The following is a 16123-nucleotide window of genomic DNA, read 5'->3' on the forward strand; positions in this document are numbered from 1 at the left end:
GGCCAAATGTCACAAGTTGTAAGGATGAGTTACAGGTTGGCGCTATACCTTGGTGGCAGAGTGACTGCCTAGGCTGTGGAAGGCCTGGCAGTCTCTCCAGCATGGAAGGAAGGATAGAAGGTGTGATGTGTGCCCGGGACCCCAGCACTCAGAAAGCAGAGGCAGGAGGATTACAGAGAGTGTAAGGATAGCCCGAGCTATCTCAAAAACGAGAGGGGGAGGAGAGTAGTAATATCGGCTCACAAGCAGAACCGGGAGGTTGTTGGCAACTCAAAGGAGGGCGCAGCAGGGCGCTCGGGCACTCTTGGATAACTAGATTGTACGGCTTTTGTCATCTGTCTTTCCTCCCTTCGTGCCCTCGGCTGATGTTTTCCTACCCCTCTGTAGGTTTTGTTAGTTGGTGTTTTCCATTTCTTCATGATTTTAGCTTGCGTACTGGACCTGCCTCTCTTCACAGGGCCAGGGTGGAGGAAGCTTAGGGTAGAGGGTGGGGCTGGGGGCACAGACAGAGGGTAGGAGCCAGTGGGGTTCAGGCAGAGGGTGAGAAGATTGTTCAGGAGGTAGACAGGGTGAGGGGTGGGATGGAGGATCTGCGGAAGGCGAGGGGTGGGGCCGGGACATAGCTTCCCTCTACTCTTGGGTTCTGCTTGCCCTCTAGTCTGTTCCTTCTGGTCCTGCATGGCTCTTCAGCCACAGTTGGAACTGTCAGGCCATTGACAAGACAGATGGACAGACATCAGACCCTCATCACCTCAATCACTCTTTCCCCAGTGTCCTGGACCTCAATGCCTTCGAGAGGCAGAACAAGGCAGAGGGGCTGGGCATGGTGAACGAGGATGGAACTGGTGAGACCTTCTTCTGGGTCCTCCTCTCCCTGGAACATCACCTTCCTCAGGATCCCCTCTCCATCCACTGCCATTGCCCAGCCCACAGCCTTGGTCCTCCAAGACATCCCCCTTCCCAAGAGTTCCCCCGGATTCCCCCAGGGTTGTGATCCCCAGTCCTGAGGACCCTCCTCCATCCCTCCAGGGTCTCCCTTCCCATGGGATCCACCCTGGGTGTCATTCTGTCTGGTGTTACCTCTCCCATCACCTCGTGGACCTGCCCTCCACGTGCCCCAAGTCTCACTCTGGTTGCTGTTCATTAATGCCCCTAATCCGTTTAATCAAGTCTTCTCTTTGCTGTGTTTTGACGTGTCTAACTTTCCACCCTGACCTCTGCCTCCTGCCTTTTTTGGGTTCTCGTTCTCTCTCTCTCTCTCTCTCTCTCTCTCTCTCTCTCTCTCTCTCTCTCTCTCTCTCTCTCATTCATGTCCCTCTCTCCCTCTCTCCTTCCCCTCGCTTTCTCTTACTCCTCTTCCTTTGCTAACCCACTCCCTCCTATCTCCTTATGGCCATCTCTTTCTCTCCGTACTCGTTTCTCTGTGTGTCGGTGTCTTTGTCCCCAACTGTGTCACTGTACTTCTGTCTGTCTCTGTCTCTTTTATCTCTTTTCTCCCGCTTCTCCTCCCATCCTGTTGGCTGTCCCAGTCATCAATCGCCAAAACGGTAATTCCCCAGCCATCCATTGCTGTGCTGCGCCCACCCTTCCCCTTCTAACCCCCATGCCCCCTGGGGCTGAGGATCTGGGATACTCAGGGTCAGGGTGGTGGACTCTCCAGTGAATCCTGTGGAGAAGGTTGAGATTCCCCAAGTTCATTATGAACAAATCTTTTATCTAACATAAGCCTCAGTTTCCCCATATATAGCATATAAGTTAGAAGAGAATCAAAGTCCCTTTTCAGCTGGATATTTTGGGGCATCCTTACCCAGATTCCCAGTCCAGGGCGGGACAAGCCCTCCCCCATACCCAACCCCACCCTCTCTGCGCTGTGCGTCCCAAACCCAGACGGTGGTCAGCGTTTGCAGAGGCAACCACTCTGGTGCCGCGCGTGCCCTGTGCGCCTGCTCTGATTGGCCCATTCCCAACCCCCATTCCCTAGTTCTTATAGCCCACATGATTGGTTTCTTTCAGATGACTATTCTGATTGGACCATGCTGATCCACCTCCCTCTGCTTCTCTTGGGTTGGCTGCTTTTGAGGCTTTGGGGCCAGTTGATTGGCTTTCAATCCCAGTCTCCCCCAGCCCAGTCCTCCCCTGCTTAGAGCCTTGTGTGCAAATGACCCCAACCCCTATAATCCATTAACCCCTGCAGCCTGGAGTGGGGCCCAGGGTTATACCAGCTGCTCAATGTCTGCTGGGTCACTCCTGGATGTCACACACGTGGTGATATTGAAGGGACACTGATGTAGAAAGACACTCGAGGCCCCAGCTTCTGACCCAGGGCTCCTCCAGCCTCCATCTACGATCTCACTGGTCTCTTGGGTGCTGGTGGCCTTCAGAGTGTCTTTGAAGTAGTGGCTGCTCCTCCCAGCACCCCATCGTGCATGTGTGTGCAGTGTGCATGGGTTGTGTGCATGTGTGTGCTGTGTCTTGGCGCATCTGACTCTTCCTGGGCTCTGCCCCTTTCCTCCCACCCAGGAGAGAAGGTCATGGCAGATGATGAATTCACACAGGACTTGTTCCGCTTCCTGCAGCTGCTGTGCGAGGGGCACAACAATGGTGAGGAGAACAGGGCGGAGAGGACACTGAGACATGGGGTCTTCCAAAAGTTGCCTGAGCTGATCTCCTGACCCCCTTCTCCCCTCGCCCGTGATGAGCTCCCGAGCCGTGCTGCCCTGTCCAGCCTCAGTCTCTCTACCTTCCTCTGCTCTCCAGAAGTGCAGTGTGTGAGCGTCAGGGGTTCAAGGTCACCTTAGTTACGTGGCTAGCCTGAGCTACTCGAGATCCTGTCCCAAAGAAACAAACAACAGTCAAAAAAAAAAACAAACAACAGTAAGAAATTTGTCTTGAGTTCGGAAACTTCCAGAATCAAACCACTTAGCTTCACTTTCGCTTCCTCTGGCCAGTCCAGCTCCCCACAGGCAATCTGCCGGAATCCAGTTTGGCCAGAAGTCAATTTACCCAAATGGGCAATTCGTCACACTCCGTTTTCCCACGGGCATTTGGCAGCCCTCACCGAGGGCTGGATTCCAGTACTCAGCGTCCACAGACGGCCTCATTGCTTAGTGTTTAAAAATGAGTCTGTCTGATTTATTCACTTGTGTATCACAGAAAACGTTCCCCTAGAAGATATCCAGGTTCCTCCTTAACAGAAGCAGGAGTTCTCACAAGCTCTGCCCTTCACTGTGCCAATTTAAGAAGATCCAGGGTGACGAAGCCCATTAATTAAACACGGTGCTGATGAAAAAATAGAACTCCATGTGGTTCTGACAGCTTCTGCTAAAGGAACAGTTAAGCTGGGCATGGTGACAAAGGCCTGTGATCTCAGGGCTCAGGCCACCTGGCAGGAGGCCGAGGAGTTCAGAGCTGCCTAGGCTGCACAGTGAGACTATCTCCAAAACCAGACAAAGAGCAGCCTGAACAACCTTCCCAAATGGCCAAAACAAGGCCATTTCCCAATACACACGTGTGTCACAGCCATGTGCACAATGGTCACAAGGCATAGGAAACTTTAGGCTATGCAGAGGGTGTGTGTGTGTGTGTGTGTGTGTCTGTCTGTCTGTCTGTCTGTGTATGTGGATCTATGTGACGGTCTGTATGTGTGTGGCTGTGTGGTGTATGTCTGTATGTGTGTGGCTGTGTGGTGTGTGTGACTGTGTGTCTGTGTGGTGTATGTCTGTATGTGTGTGGCTGTGTGGCGTATGTCTGTATGTGTGTGGCTGTGTGGCGTATGTCTGTATGTGTGTGTCTGTGTGGCGTATGTCTGTATGTGTGTGTCTGTGTGGTGTATGTCTGTATGTGTGTGTCTGTGTGGTGTATGTCTGTATGTGTGTGGCTGTGTGGCGTATGTCTGTATGTGTGTGGCTGTGTGGTGTGTGTGACTGTGTGTCTGTGGTACATCAGGTGTCTTTCTCTCTCTTTTTTTTTTTTTTTTTTTTTTTTTTTTGGTTTTTCGAGACAGGGTTTCTCTGTGGCTTTGGAGCCTGTCTTGGAACTAGCTCTGTAGACCAGGCTGGTCTCGAACTCACAGAGATCCGCCTGCCTCTGCCTCCCGAGTGCTGGGATTAAAGGCGTGCGCCACCACCGCCCGGCGATAGGTGTCTTTCTCTTGTCACTCTCACCTTACAGTCTTTAAACAGGGTTTCTCACTGAAGAAGAAGCACCCCACCCCCACACCTTTATCATGTAGACTGACTGGCCAGGAAGCACTTGGGATCTGCCAGTCTTTTCAACTACATACTAAATTCAAGACTAGCCTGGGCTACATGAGAGCCTGTCCCAAAACATCATAAATAAATAAATGAATAAATGCCAAATACAACAAAAGAGGAAGAACAAGAAGAAACAAATGGAGGACTTAATCTCCATTTTCCCAGTAAATATTTGTTCAGAAAACTTCAATTAAAAAAACAAATGGAACCTGGGCATGGTGACGCAAAAATTTAATGCCAACACTTGGGAGGCGGAAGCAGGCGAATTTCTGAGTCTCAGGCCAGCCTGGTCTACAGAGTGAGTTCCAGGCAGCCAGGGCTACACAAAGAAATTTTGTCTCAAAAAATAAAAAAAATAGGTGAAAATACTTAAAGTTGGGTGTGATGCTTACACAGTTTTAACTCTGGTGCTTGGGAGTCTGAGGTAAGAGAATTTGAGTCTAGCCTAGGGCACCTCTTTAAACCCTGTCTCATGGAAACAAAAAGAGAGGGACTGGTTAGTGGGCTCAGTGCATAAAGGGGCTTGCTGCCAAGCTTGATGACCCGAGTTGCTTCTTGGGACCCATGTGGTAGAAGGAAAGAGTTGATTTCTGACCTCATTAGCATCTAGCAGTTCAAGTCTCCCTTCTTACCCTCAGCAATAAACTGACAAACAAATTAGACAGGGTTTCACTCTGCAGCCTTAAATGGCCAGAACTGGCCCTGTACATTAGGTTAGCTTCAAACTTGTAGCGATCCACCTGCCTCTGTCTCCCCAGAGTTGGGATTAATGGCAGGGACCATCATGTTCATCGTCAAATAAATGGAAAATATTTTAATGTGTACGGGTATCTTGCCTACAAATATGTACACCACATGCATGCAGTGTGTGAGGAGACCAGAAGAGGGTGCCAGATCATCTGGGACTGGAGTTAGATGTTGTGAGCCACTATGTGGATGCTGGAAAATGAAGCAAGGTCCTCTGGAAGAGCAGCCTATGCTCTTTTTTTTTTTTTTTTTTTTTTTGGTTTTTCAAGACAGGGTTTCTCTGTGGCTTTGGAGCCTGTCCTGGAACTAGCTCTGTAGACCAGGCTGGTCTCGAACTCACAGAGATCCGCCTGCCTCTGCCTCCCGAGTGCTGGGATTAAAGGCGTGCGCCACCATCACCGGGAGCAGCCTATGCTCTTAACCACAGAACCGTCTCTCCACGCTCATACATTAAGTTTTAAAAATTGACTAAAAAATGAAGAAAGGAGAAGGGGGAGGCTGAATCCCTAGCTGCATTTGCTGCATGGAGGCCCTCAACAATGTCTTTAGATAAATATATAAATGACACCCATTCCTGTGGGACGCACATACTTCAGACTTAGCAAGCCGATTATACAACTTGAGGCACCCAGTAGGCACGAACGTTTCGTAAATGAATAGACGCCATTTGTCTCCCCAGAGGCAAGGCACTCACTGAATGAGTGGATGTTTCCTTTCCTTAGATTTCCAGAACTACCTACGGACACAGACCGGGAATACGACCACCATCAACATCATCATCTGTACAGTGGACTATCTCCTGCGGCTGCAGGTGAGGGAGGGAGGCCAGCCTCGTGCGACCTGAGCCAGGTGCCGGTGGGACCACGCGTGGCTCCAGTATCCATCCCTCCTGCCTCCCGGCCCCACAGGAATCCATCAGTGACTTCTACTGGTACTACTCGGGCAAGGATGTCATCGACGAGCAGGGCAAGAGGAACTTCTCCAAAGCCATGTCTGTAGCCAAACAAGTGTTCAACAGCCTCACTGAGTACATCCAGGTAGGGCCAGGACTCGGGAACCTGCGGGGGCAGATCTGCTCACATCCAGCCCCACCCCCACCCCCACCCCACGCTGGGGCTTCATGCCATCGCCATCTTCTGTCCTCAGGGACCCTGCACTGGAAACCAGCAGAGTCTGGCGCACAGCCGCCTCTGGGATGCCGTGGTGGGGTTTCTGCACGTGTTTGCCCACATGATGATGAAGCTGGCTCAGGTTTGAGTTCTTCTGTTATCAGCCACCCCTTATTGTCTCATGCCACGCGGGTCGGTTCCAGACAAGCTCACCGCCCCATCCATGGTCAAACCCCATTTCTGGATTGGTCCTCTGCATGCTTCTTCCTCTACCTCCACCAATCGGCCCATTTCCCACCTACACTTCCATTGGTTTGATTTGGATCCCGCCCCTACTGCCTAGATCTCTCCTATGACTGTTTGGGATTATTTTCTCGCTGATGAGGTCATCCCGGATTCGTCCAGTTTTGGGGATGGGATGGGACCGTGTTTCTAGATTAGGGCCTGGGGTTGAAGGACTGTTCCTTCTTTACCCTGTCTGCGGCAGATGACTCCCGTGCCGAGTATCCATGATGTAAGGATCCTGTCGCACCCCTGCTCCCAGAGTACTTGTGCTCTCCTTTTCCCCACCGCCTTGCTCTTCTGCGGCTCGTGAGCGCCTCACACACAGTCTAGCCATTTGTGTGCTTCTGCTTGGCCTACTTAGTCAAGGCTTCCGTGTACAGCTGGGCGAGTCTGCACTGCTTGAGCTAAGGACAGGCAACCACGGAGCACTAGACATCCTAACCACAAATTACATTGGTGTAGTACAATAACAATCCGGCAGGTGGCAGTCAAGAATTCTGTATAATTTTCCACCAACCAGTGTCTGGAAGGAGATCCTCTCTTAATTTGATGCCGCCTAACTTTGAAAGGAGTTGAAATGAGAATTCAGTTTTTCAGTAGAATCGAACGTGTAATGTTGGCGTAATCTTAAAATACTGGTGGAAATGAACCTCCAAGTACTACTGTGATAATTTATCAGTCACAATCCAGAGGCAGGTTACAAGGGATATTCAATACAAAGAGCTGGAGGCATGGCTCAGTGGTAGAGCCCCTGCCTAGAATCCCCCAGTGAGGGGCTGGGGTGTGGCTCAGTGGTAGAGCCCCTGCCTAGAATCCCCCAGTGAGGGGCTGGGGGCGTGCTCAGAGGTGGAGCATCTGAGAAAATGGTGCCCAGGCTTTTCTTCACCCACTAACAGCTCCAGGCTGTGAAACAAAGTTTTCCTAGAAGTTCTAAATGAAAGACCCGAGGTTCTCTGGCCGAGGTCTTGGACCTTGTGCTTATTATTGACCCACGATCTCAGCCTGAGGAAAGAAATTTCTGGTTGTCCAGACCCATTGATGTATTCATTTCTAAAGCCGGGAAGCGAAGTCAGCTCTGTGAGCTCTGGCAGCTAAGACAGACTCATGGGAAGGCACAAAGCCTGGACCCGATTAACTTAAGAGATATTAGATCCTCGTATGTTGGAAGCCTGGATTTAGAACGGGAAACTTTGTAACTGCGGGATGTGTTAGGGCTAGAATGAGAAACTCTGATAACCAGCATGGGGCAAAGGAGCCTCACAGCTCCTGTGTGAGCCCAGTGAAGTTACATGCCATGGGTCGCAAATGGCACTTAGGTGTGGCTGAAAATAATACAGATGCCACAATGGAGACTTTCGTGGAGGTTACTGTGAGCCTTCCATTGGACACTGTGGCAGGGGGGTGCACTGGCTTCTTGTTTCCCCAAAATGGCATACCAAAAAGTGCATGGCTATCCACCTCTCCAGCAGCCCTTCCTCTTGAACTTCCTCATGTCCATCGCAATCAGGCCCAACAAGGCCAAGCCCCCATAGGCCAGGCACCATGTTGGAATCTCATCCTTCTAAGATCTGAGTATCTGTCCCTGTCTGTCCGTCCCACTTTGGCTCCCGGCTTCCCTGTCTGCCAGCACCACGCCCCCACGCACTCCCCCACCTACCAAGACCACCCCACAATCTTGTCTCTCTGTCTTTCCTCTGCTTCCGAGGAACATGTTTGGACGCGGGTCCCCTCGGAGGTAAGAAGGAGAAAGAAGGGACATAGGCCCTGCGGGATAGGTGAGGGAACCCCAAACTGTTGTCAGTAGTTCGGGTTCGGCAGAGACCGGCCTCTCACAGCCCCGTGTTCGCCCTCTAGGACTCCAGCCAGATAGAGCTGCTGAAGGAGCTGCTGGACCTCCAGAAGGACATGGTGGTGATGCTGCTGTCTCTCCTGGAAGGTAAGCCCCCAGAGGAGCTTCAGGCACACCCGAGACTCTAGAGACCCTGACTGTGTGCTGCATCTGACATTATGCTAGAGCCAATCAATGGTGATGAAGAGGTTGCTGTAACAAGGCCAGCAAACATCTCCCGAGTTCTGTGTATGAGCCAGGCCCTGACTCGATGGATGTTAATTTATTGATTCCACAGAGAACTTTTAATGAGATGAGTTGCCTGGATACTTTATTTATGAACTTAATATTTATTTACTAAATATAGCAATATAATGCATAAATAGTTACTAAATGTATCAGTTTTTGCTGTATAACGAATATGCACCAAGTTTCGCAACTTGAAACAATACCTTTTATTTAATAAAATAACAATAATAATATAAGCCTGGGCCACATGGTGAGGCCAGATCAACTTGTCCTAATAGCAAGACCCTATCTCAAAAACAATCAAACAAACAAAACAAAAACAAGGGCTGGGGGGGGGGGGCTGGAGAGATGGCTCAGTGGTTAAGAGCATTGCCTGCTCTTCCAAAGGTCCTGAGTTCAATTCCCAGCAACCACATGGTGGCTCACAACCATCTGTAATGAGATCTGGTGCCCTCTTCTGGCATACAAACATACATGGAAGGAAAGTTGTATACATAATAAATAAATAAATCTAAAATTAAAAAAAAAAAACAAGGGCTGGGGAGATGGCTCAGTGATTAAAAGCACTGGCTGCTCTTCCAAATAACCTGGGTTCAATTCCCATCACCCACATGGCCGCTTACAAGTGTCTTTAATTCCAGTTCCAGAGGCTCCAATGCCTTCTTCTGGCCTCTGAGGGCACTGCACGCATGTGGTGTACAAAACATACATGCAGGCAAGACATCATCCACAATAACAATAATAATGACAACAACAATAATTCATAATAATAGTAATAAATCTGGGTATAGCGGCACATAACCAGCGAACAGGAGGCCAAGGCAGGAAGATGAAGAGTTCAGCACCTTTCTCAACTACACAGAGTTTGAGTCAACCTGGTCTACATGGGCTTCAGCAGCTCAAAAACCACAAAACAAAACACTTTCAAGTCTCTCTCTCTCTAAACCCAGGGCTTTAAATATATCAAGCTAGAGCTCTATCAAAACTTTATTCCTGGGCCCTCATCCTTTCATGAGGATACACAACACTCCATTGTGAGGTATAGGGTAGAATCGTTCAGTTACATCTCTATTGATGGTTTTTTCTCCATGGTGCTGGGGCGAGAACTCAGGGCCTTACCCATGCTGGGTACACACTCTGCCTCAGAACTGCACTGCAGGCCTCGAGTGTTCTTGCTTTTAGTGTTGAGATAGTCCCACTCAGTAGCCGAGGCTAGGCGAGAACTCATGACAATCCTTCTGCCCCAGCTTCACAAGCACGGATGTTATCGGCATGTGCCTCCATGGCCATCCGCACTGGTACAGAGGTTTTAGACGTGTGCGCTCTGAGGTCACAAGGCTGTGGGTGCAGATCCTCTCTTGTCCTTTGCCAGTTATATACTTTTAGTGGGCTAGTTTCTCCACGCCTGTGAGACCATATGGTGACTCCCTTACTGGGTTCTCCTGAGATTTTACTGGGGCAGCTCTGGCATGGGGTCCCCACTGCCAACCTGTGTCACCATTGCCCTCACTGGTGATCTTTCCAGTCAGTGGAGGGATGGACAAATTATCAAAAGAGGAAAACCATGGCGCCACCAAATTTCCCAGATGGCCCTCTTTCCGGAGGAAGCCAGGAAGCGCCCACTTACTTGATGGGTCCCAGGGGGCCATGGGTGGCTCTTGAGGTGGAGCGAGCAAGCAGAGGGTCCAAAGCAGACACACTGACCACACTGACCCGGGGCTCCTGCAGGGAACGTGGTCAACGGCATGATCGCACGGCAGATGGTGGACATGCTCGTGGAGTCCTCGTCCAACGTGGAGATGATCCTCAAGTTTTTCGACATGTTTCTGAAGCTCAAGGACATCGTGGGCTCCGAAGCCTTCCAGGACTATGTCACAGACCCCCGTGGCCTCATTTCCAAGAAGGACTTTCAGAAGGTGGGTGCTGACCGACAGAATGCTGAGCGCAGGATCCAGGCAGGGTTGCTGAGTCTGGCGGGCTGACTTGGGTCTGTAACATGGTGATGATCTGTGGCTGGAGGTTTTATGCCCGTGATCCCAGGATTTGGGGGACTGAGGCAGGAAGACTGTGAGTTTGAGACCAGAGCTTGTGACTGTCTTTAGGATAAAATGCCCAAGTCCTCACACCTATGAGAACCATTATTACTACATAAACCATTATTTACCCCAGCACTCAGGAGACAGAGGCATGAGGATTTCTGTGAGTTCCAGGACAGCCAGGGCTACACAGAGGGGGGAAAAAAACCCTGTCTTGAAAAAACTAAATAAATCAATAAATCAATAATCCCTGATTTATAAACGGTCCTAGCAGTGACCTCTCTTCGTCAGCTTTCCATTTCCAGGACAAAATGCCGGAGACGAAACACTTATAAACTCAAAGGCGAAAAGGTTTCTGTTTCCTCAGCAGAAGTCACTTTCCCGTGCGCTCTTTCAGCAGGGAATCCTGAGGGAAAAGGTTTCTCTTGGCTCACAATTTTCAGATTGTGGTCCCTCCCCCCCACCCCTCATCACTTTGGCAAGGCAGACCTGGTGAGGAAAGCTGGCAGAATAAGACAGCCCACCTAGTGGTGGCCAGAACCAGAGAGAGAAAGAGAAGGGGCGAGAGTCCCTACTACAGCCTTCAAGGGCATGCTCCCAAAGTCCTCCTATCAGGCCCCACGTCCTAATATTTTACACAACTCCCCAGTGACCTGAACATCTGGGGAGCAGACCTGTAGAACGTGAGTTTTGGGGGACACTTAAGAAGACAACTGTTGTGGCATGGTGGCACGTACTCTTCATCCCAGCACTCAGGAGGCAGAAGCACGAGGATTCTGAGTCGGAGGTCAGCCTGATCTACAGAGTGAGTTCCAGGACAGCCAGGGCTATTACACAGAGAAACTCTGTCTCGAAAAGCCAAAACAAAACAAAATTTCATTAGCAGAATTAACAATACTAACCAAACAAGAATATGCTTATTCATCTTGTAAAGAATTCAGGACTTGTATCTAGGGCTGAGGTCACTTTTTTAAGTTTTATTTTATTGATCGTCATTATTGTGGGAGTAGGGGCATGTGCCGTGGTGTGCCGTGGTGTGCAGGCAGAGGTCAGAGGACAGGTGTCAGTCTCTCCGTCCACTGTGAGTCTCATCAGGTTTGCGCTGGCAATGGCTTCTGTCCACGGAGCCATCTCATTCAGTTCCCATCTCAGCCCGGCTCTCATCCCACCTCTGAAGGCTGCCGGCAGACAAAGGTATTCAGGTTCCCTTTCTGCATTTCACCCTCATGCAGACCTAAGCTACTGAGACACCACAGAACATGGAAGTGAGTGTGTGTGGGCTCTCTGCCAGTGAGCTAAAAGAGGGCCCTGTGTGGTTCCCCCAAGGCTGGGTACAACGAATCTTCTGGCATGAAACTTATGTCAGGATAGACTTCCAACAACTTGATGGGAAACTACTTAAAAATACGACGTATTGTTCTAGAGATGTGTCTCAAGAAACGGGGCTCGGCTGTCAAACATGGAACCTTGTATATGATCCTCAACCCCATAGAAAGGGGAGGGACCCTCTTTCAGGTAGTGTGTGTGAATGTGTGTGTGTTCAGGACTATTCCCCGGCCCCCACTTTTACTACATTTTCCAGCTGTGAGACAGGGGCTCCTGCGTTGCCCAGGCTAGCCTTGAAGTGGTGCTCTTCCTTCTTTGACCTCTGGACGCCCCTGTGCTACTGGCCTTGGCCTAAGACACCGCGGTCAGCTAAGATTCCCTTTTGAACAACCACAACTTCCCTGCATTATTGTTTACATGCCATTGACCCGCACATTTAAAATTTCCAACACGACACTTGTGAGGATGTTCAGAGAATGGTGTGGATGTCACCACCTAGCTTTAGAACATCCTAATCACCCCGAAAAGAAACCCCACCCCCGTGAGCAATCACCACCCATTTCCCCTACTCCTTCCCCTGGGAACCAGGAGCCCAGTGTCTGCCTCTAAGATTGGCCTGTTCTGGACACTGCTTATCTGGGGTATCATACAACATGCGTGTACACACGAGGCCTTCCTTTTATTTGACAAACCGCAGGGACATTATCACTCCTAACCAAAACCACACCATAAAAATAAATTAAAATTATCTACAACAAGGGCTAGAGAGACCGCTCAGTGGTTCAGGGCACTGCTGCTCTCGAGGAAGACCCAGGTTCAATTCCCAGCACCCACATAGTGGCTCACAACTAGCTGTAACTCTGGCTTCCATAGGTAACACACATGTGGCACACACACATACATGCCAGTCAGCATCTGTAAACATAAAATAAAAATCTTTTTATTCTTTTTTTTTCTTTTTAAGACAGGGCTTCTCTGTGTAGCCCTGGTTGTCCTCACTCTGTTGTTGTTGCTGATGGTGGTGGTGGTTGGTGTTTGAGATGGATTCTAATGTATCCCAGTCTGGCCTCGGTCTTGCTAGGTATCTTTGGATTACCTTGAATGCCTGCCTCTCCTTCCTCCGCCTCCTGAATGCTGGAATTCCAGACAATAAATCATTGACTATCTAGAACCGGGGTATAATAGAGTTGGGGAGCACTTTCCTAAAATGTGCAAAGTCCCAGGCTCCAGCCCCAGCCCTGAAAAAAAAAGCCCAAATATTTAGTCAGTATTTCAATTTTTAAATTCCCAACAATTGGGGTGTTTTGGGGTTTTGACAATTTGAGTTTTACGTTTCTTTCCCTCTTTTTTAGTGGGTGGCTTCTCCACCTGTCACCTCGTCTTTTCACTCACGTGGTCACTGTTATTTGAGACGGGGTCCTACTATGGCTGGCTCTGAAGGATTTTAAACAGCTCTCATGATCTGTGTATGTGTGCATGTTCCCCATGTGTCGGTCACTGCAGGTGTCACTCCTCGGGAGCTGACCACCTTGTTTGTTGAGACAAGATCATTCAGTAGCCTAGAGCTGGCCAATTAGGCTAGACTAGCCGGTGAGCCCAGGGCTCCATCCTCCTCCCCAGCTCTGGGATGACAAGCAAGCACTTGGCTTTTGTAAAGTGGTTCTTGGGCTGGAGAGATGGCTTAGCACTTAATAACATTGGTTGCTCTTGCAGAGGACCTGGGCACACACATTTAATCCCAGCATTTGGAAAGGAGAGGAAGGCAGATCTCTGAGTTGGAGGCCAACCTGCTCTACAGAGTGAGAGTTTCGGGACATCCAGGGCTACACAGAGAAACCATGTCTCAAAAACCCAAAAGTAAATAAATAAATTTCTAAAATTTACAGACACAAGACTTCCTAATACCAAGCATCCATTCATCCCCCAGTTTGTGGCTGCAAAGCCACATTCAGAATTGATTTAGAAGGACTTGTTACTTCTCAGGAAATGGAGCAAATCTTAAAACTGTCCCATTTTCAAGACGTTCCATGTGTTTGACAGATCTGGATATATTAGTTTTCCTAGCTGAGTGCATGGCTCGTGCGTGTAACAGTTGTGAGGGAAACAAAAGGACCAAGAGTTCAAGGTCAACCTTGGCTATAGAGAGAATTTAGAGCCAATGTAGGCTATGTCAGACCCTATCTTAAAAAGCACAAAAACGAAATAGGAACCAGATATATTAAATTTTTATTATTATAGCAAAATACCCGAAGCAATTCATTTATCAAGAGAAAAGATTTTGGTTTTGTTCCTGGTTTCTGGGTTTGAGTGCAAGATCAAACAGTCCCACTGTATGTGACCTACGTGGTGTCTGGGGGGGACCAGGCTTTCAGGAGGGGATGTGTCGCAGAGCAAAGTCTGTTGCACATCGCGAACCAGGAAGCAGAAACCAGTTAGTCAGGAAGGTGCTAGAACACCAAGTCTCCTTTTAGGCATTCCACCAATGACCTCTGGCCCTCTTGCTAGGTCCCGCCCCGTAAATAACCACACGGCCTTCCCAGAGTGCCACGTGAAGTCGGACCTTTAACACCGTGACCTTTACAGCCAAACCGTGGCCTTGGATGAGGTCTCTCCTGGGTGTCAGCCACTCCCTTAGTCAGGAGAGCAGGACAGACACCCACTGGGATCTGAGAGGGGAGGGCCTCGTGAAAACAAGCTGAAAGAAAGGGTTGGGGCGGCAGGAGAGGAAGGGGGTGCCCATGCTGAGGTCAGAGGAGCACCACGCGAAGGCGGAAGGGAGTGTGGCATCCCCTGCGAAAGGACAGCGAGTGTGGAGGCTGAAAACAAGAGCGGGCAGGGAGGAGAGCGGTGTGACTGTGCAGAGGTGGCTGAGAGAAAGGAGGAGACAGAGGGGGCAGCCGGCAGGGCCTGGTGGCAGCAGGGAGACTTTGGCTTTTAATGGGTGGCGGGTGCAGAGAGCTCAGGCCTGAAACAGGTGTTTTCAGAGTCCCTCCTACGACGTGCAGAGATGGCAGGGGTGCGGGAGGAGGCTGCTGTGATGGGGGGGAGACAGAGGAGGTGGGGAGCGTGGAGGGGGAAGCCGTGGATGGGTCCTGGGTCTGTTCTGAAAGCAGAGCTGACAGTTTTGCTGCTGAGGGATCAGATGTGGGTGATGACACAGAAGAGAGCAGGCGGGATGACTCAGAGATTTTAACTTAAGCACATGGGGTGGGTGGGAGCTGCAAGGCTGGGGGAGGGGAGATTCTATCTTCTAAAGTTCACTTCTGGATCCACGTGTGGTCCTGCATGTCTATCATCCCAGCACTCTGAAGGCAGAGGCAGGAGCGGTGCCAAGAATCCAGGGCCGGCCTGATCTATGTGGGATATTCCAGGCTAGCCAGGGCTACATAGCAAGACAGAATCTTTTTTCTCTCAGCTCCAAACACCAAGTTTCTCTGTATTCTTGACTGTCCTGGAACTCACTCTGTAGACCAGGCTGGCCTCGAACTCAGATCTGCCTGTCTCTGCCTCCTGAGTTTTGGGATTAAAGGTATGTGTCACCACTGGCCATCTGACAGTCTTTAAAAGTAATAATAGTAGTAATAATAATAATGAAAACAAGTTACTTCTGAGCATCTCTGTTTGTGATGTGACATCCACTCAGATGCCAGCAATCACATGTGTCTGGAAAGTGGTCAGAGCCCAGATGGGGAGACCGGACAATAATATGTGCAGGGTGACATTGGGAGCCTGGAATCCCAGTGTTATCTCAGGAAACGTGGAAAGCAAAAAAAAAAAAAAAAAAGGTGTAACTCTCAGTCCCGCCCCCACCCACCTCCAACCAGGTCTGGAAGGGAAGGTGGCTTTGGCAAGGTAGGCTGACAGTGGAAATAGAAAGCATTGCAGAAGAAGACGCAGGACAAAGGGACAGACAATGACCAAGAGGAAACAGCAAATCTGCAGAGCAGAGTCCAAGAGCGCAGGGGAGGGAGGAAAGGATCCCGGGCCCTCATGGGGGGAGGCTGCTGGATGCACCAGGGTACATGCTGAGAAGTTCCTGTGTGACTTGGTCTCTCTGCTCTGCGGTTTTGGAGCCTTTCATGATTTGCAAGGCCCTGTTACTCATTTAGAGAGCATTTTGCAAAGCTCTTGGCTTCTCACAAAGGACAGTCTAGAGTCAGGAAATACCGCTTCTGTTCATACCCCAGAGCTACGGCTGCATTCTGCAGCCCATCTCTATGTTGGTCAGGAAATTCATCTAGTAAGATACGACCAGCATCTTTCAACATAAAACAGAGCACCAAGAACCAT

At 49.9% G+C, this 16123-nt stretch overlaps 1 protein-coding gene across 5 annotated transcripts in view; it reads left to right on the top strand.

Annotated features, from left to right (window-relative positions):
- Nucleotides 1–16123, top strand: part of Ryr1 (ryanodine receptor 1) — a 134319-nt gene that overhangs the window by 95148 nt on the left and 23048 nt on the right. For 3 of the 5 annotated variants that reach the window (XM_075986704.1, XM_075986713.1, XM_075986723.1), the window contains 8 exons: nucleotides 772–845; nucleotides 1530–1547; nucleotides 2521–2601; nucleotides 5723–5811; nucleotides 5909–6037; nucleotides 6147–6251; nucleotides 8249–8330; nucleotides 10200–10387. In XM_075986704.1, coding sequence (XP_075842819.1) covers nucleotides 772–845; nucleotides 1530–1547; nucleotides 2521–2601; nucleotides 5723–5811; nucleotides 5909–6037; nucleotides 6147–6251; nucleotides 8249–8330; nucleotides 10200–10387 — 766 coding nt within the window. The remainder of the gene's footprint in view (nucleotides 1–771; nucleotides 846–1529; nucleotides 1548–2520; nucleotides 2602–5722; nucleotides 5812–5908; nucleotides 6038–6146; nucleotides 6252–8248; nucleotides 8331–10199; nucleotides 10388–16123) is intronic. The other 2 variants (XM_075986732.1, XM_075986741.1) reach the window with 1 other exon arrangement.

This window comes from Microtus pennsylvanicus, chromosome 1, assembly GCF_037038515.1.
Source record: "Microtus pennsylvanicus isolate mMicPen1 chromosome 1, mMicPen1.hap1, whole genome shotgun sequence".
In the NCBI taxonomy this organism is placed as follows: Eukaryota; Metazoa; Chordata; class Mammalia; order Rodentia; family Cricetidae; genus Microtus; species Microtus pennsylvanicus.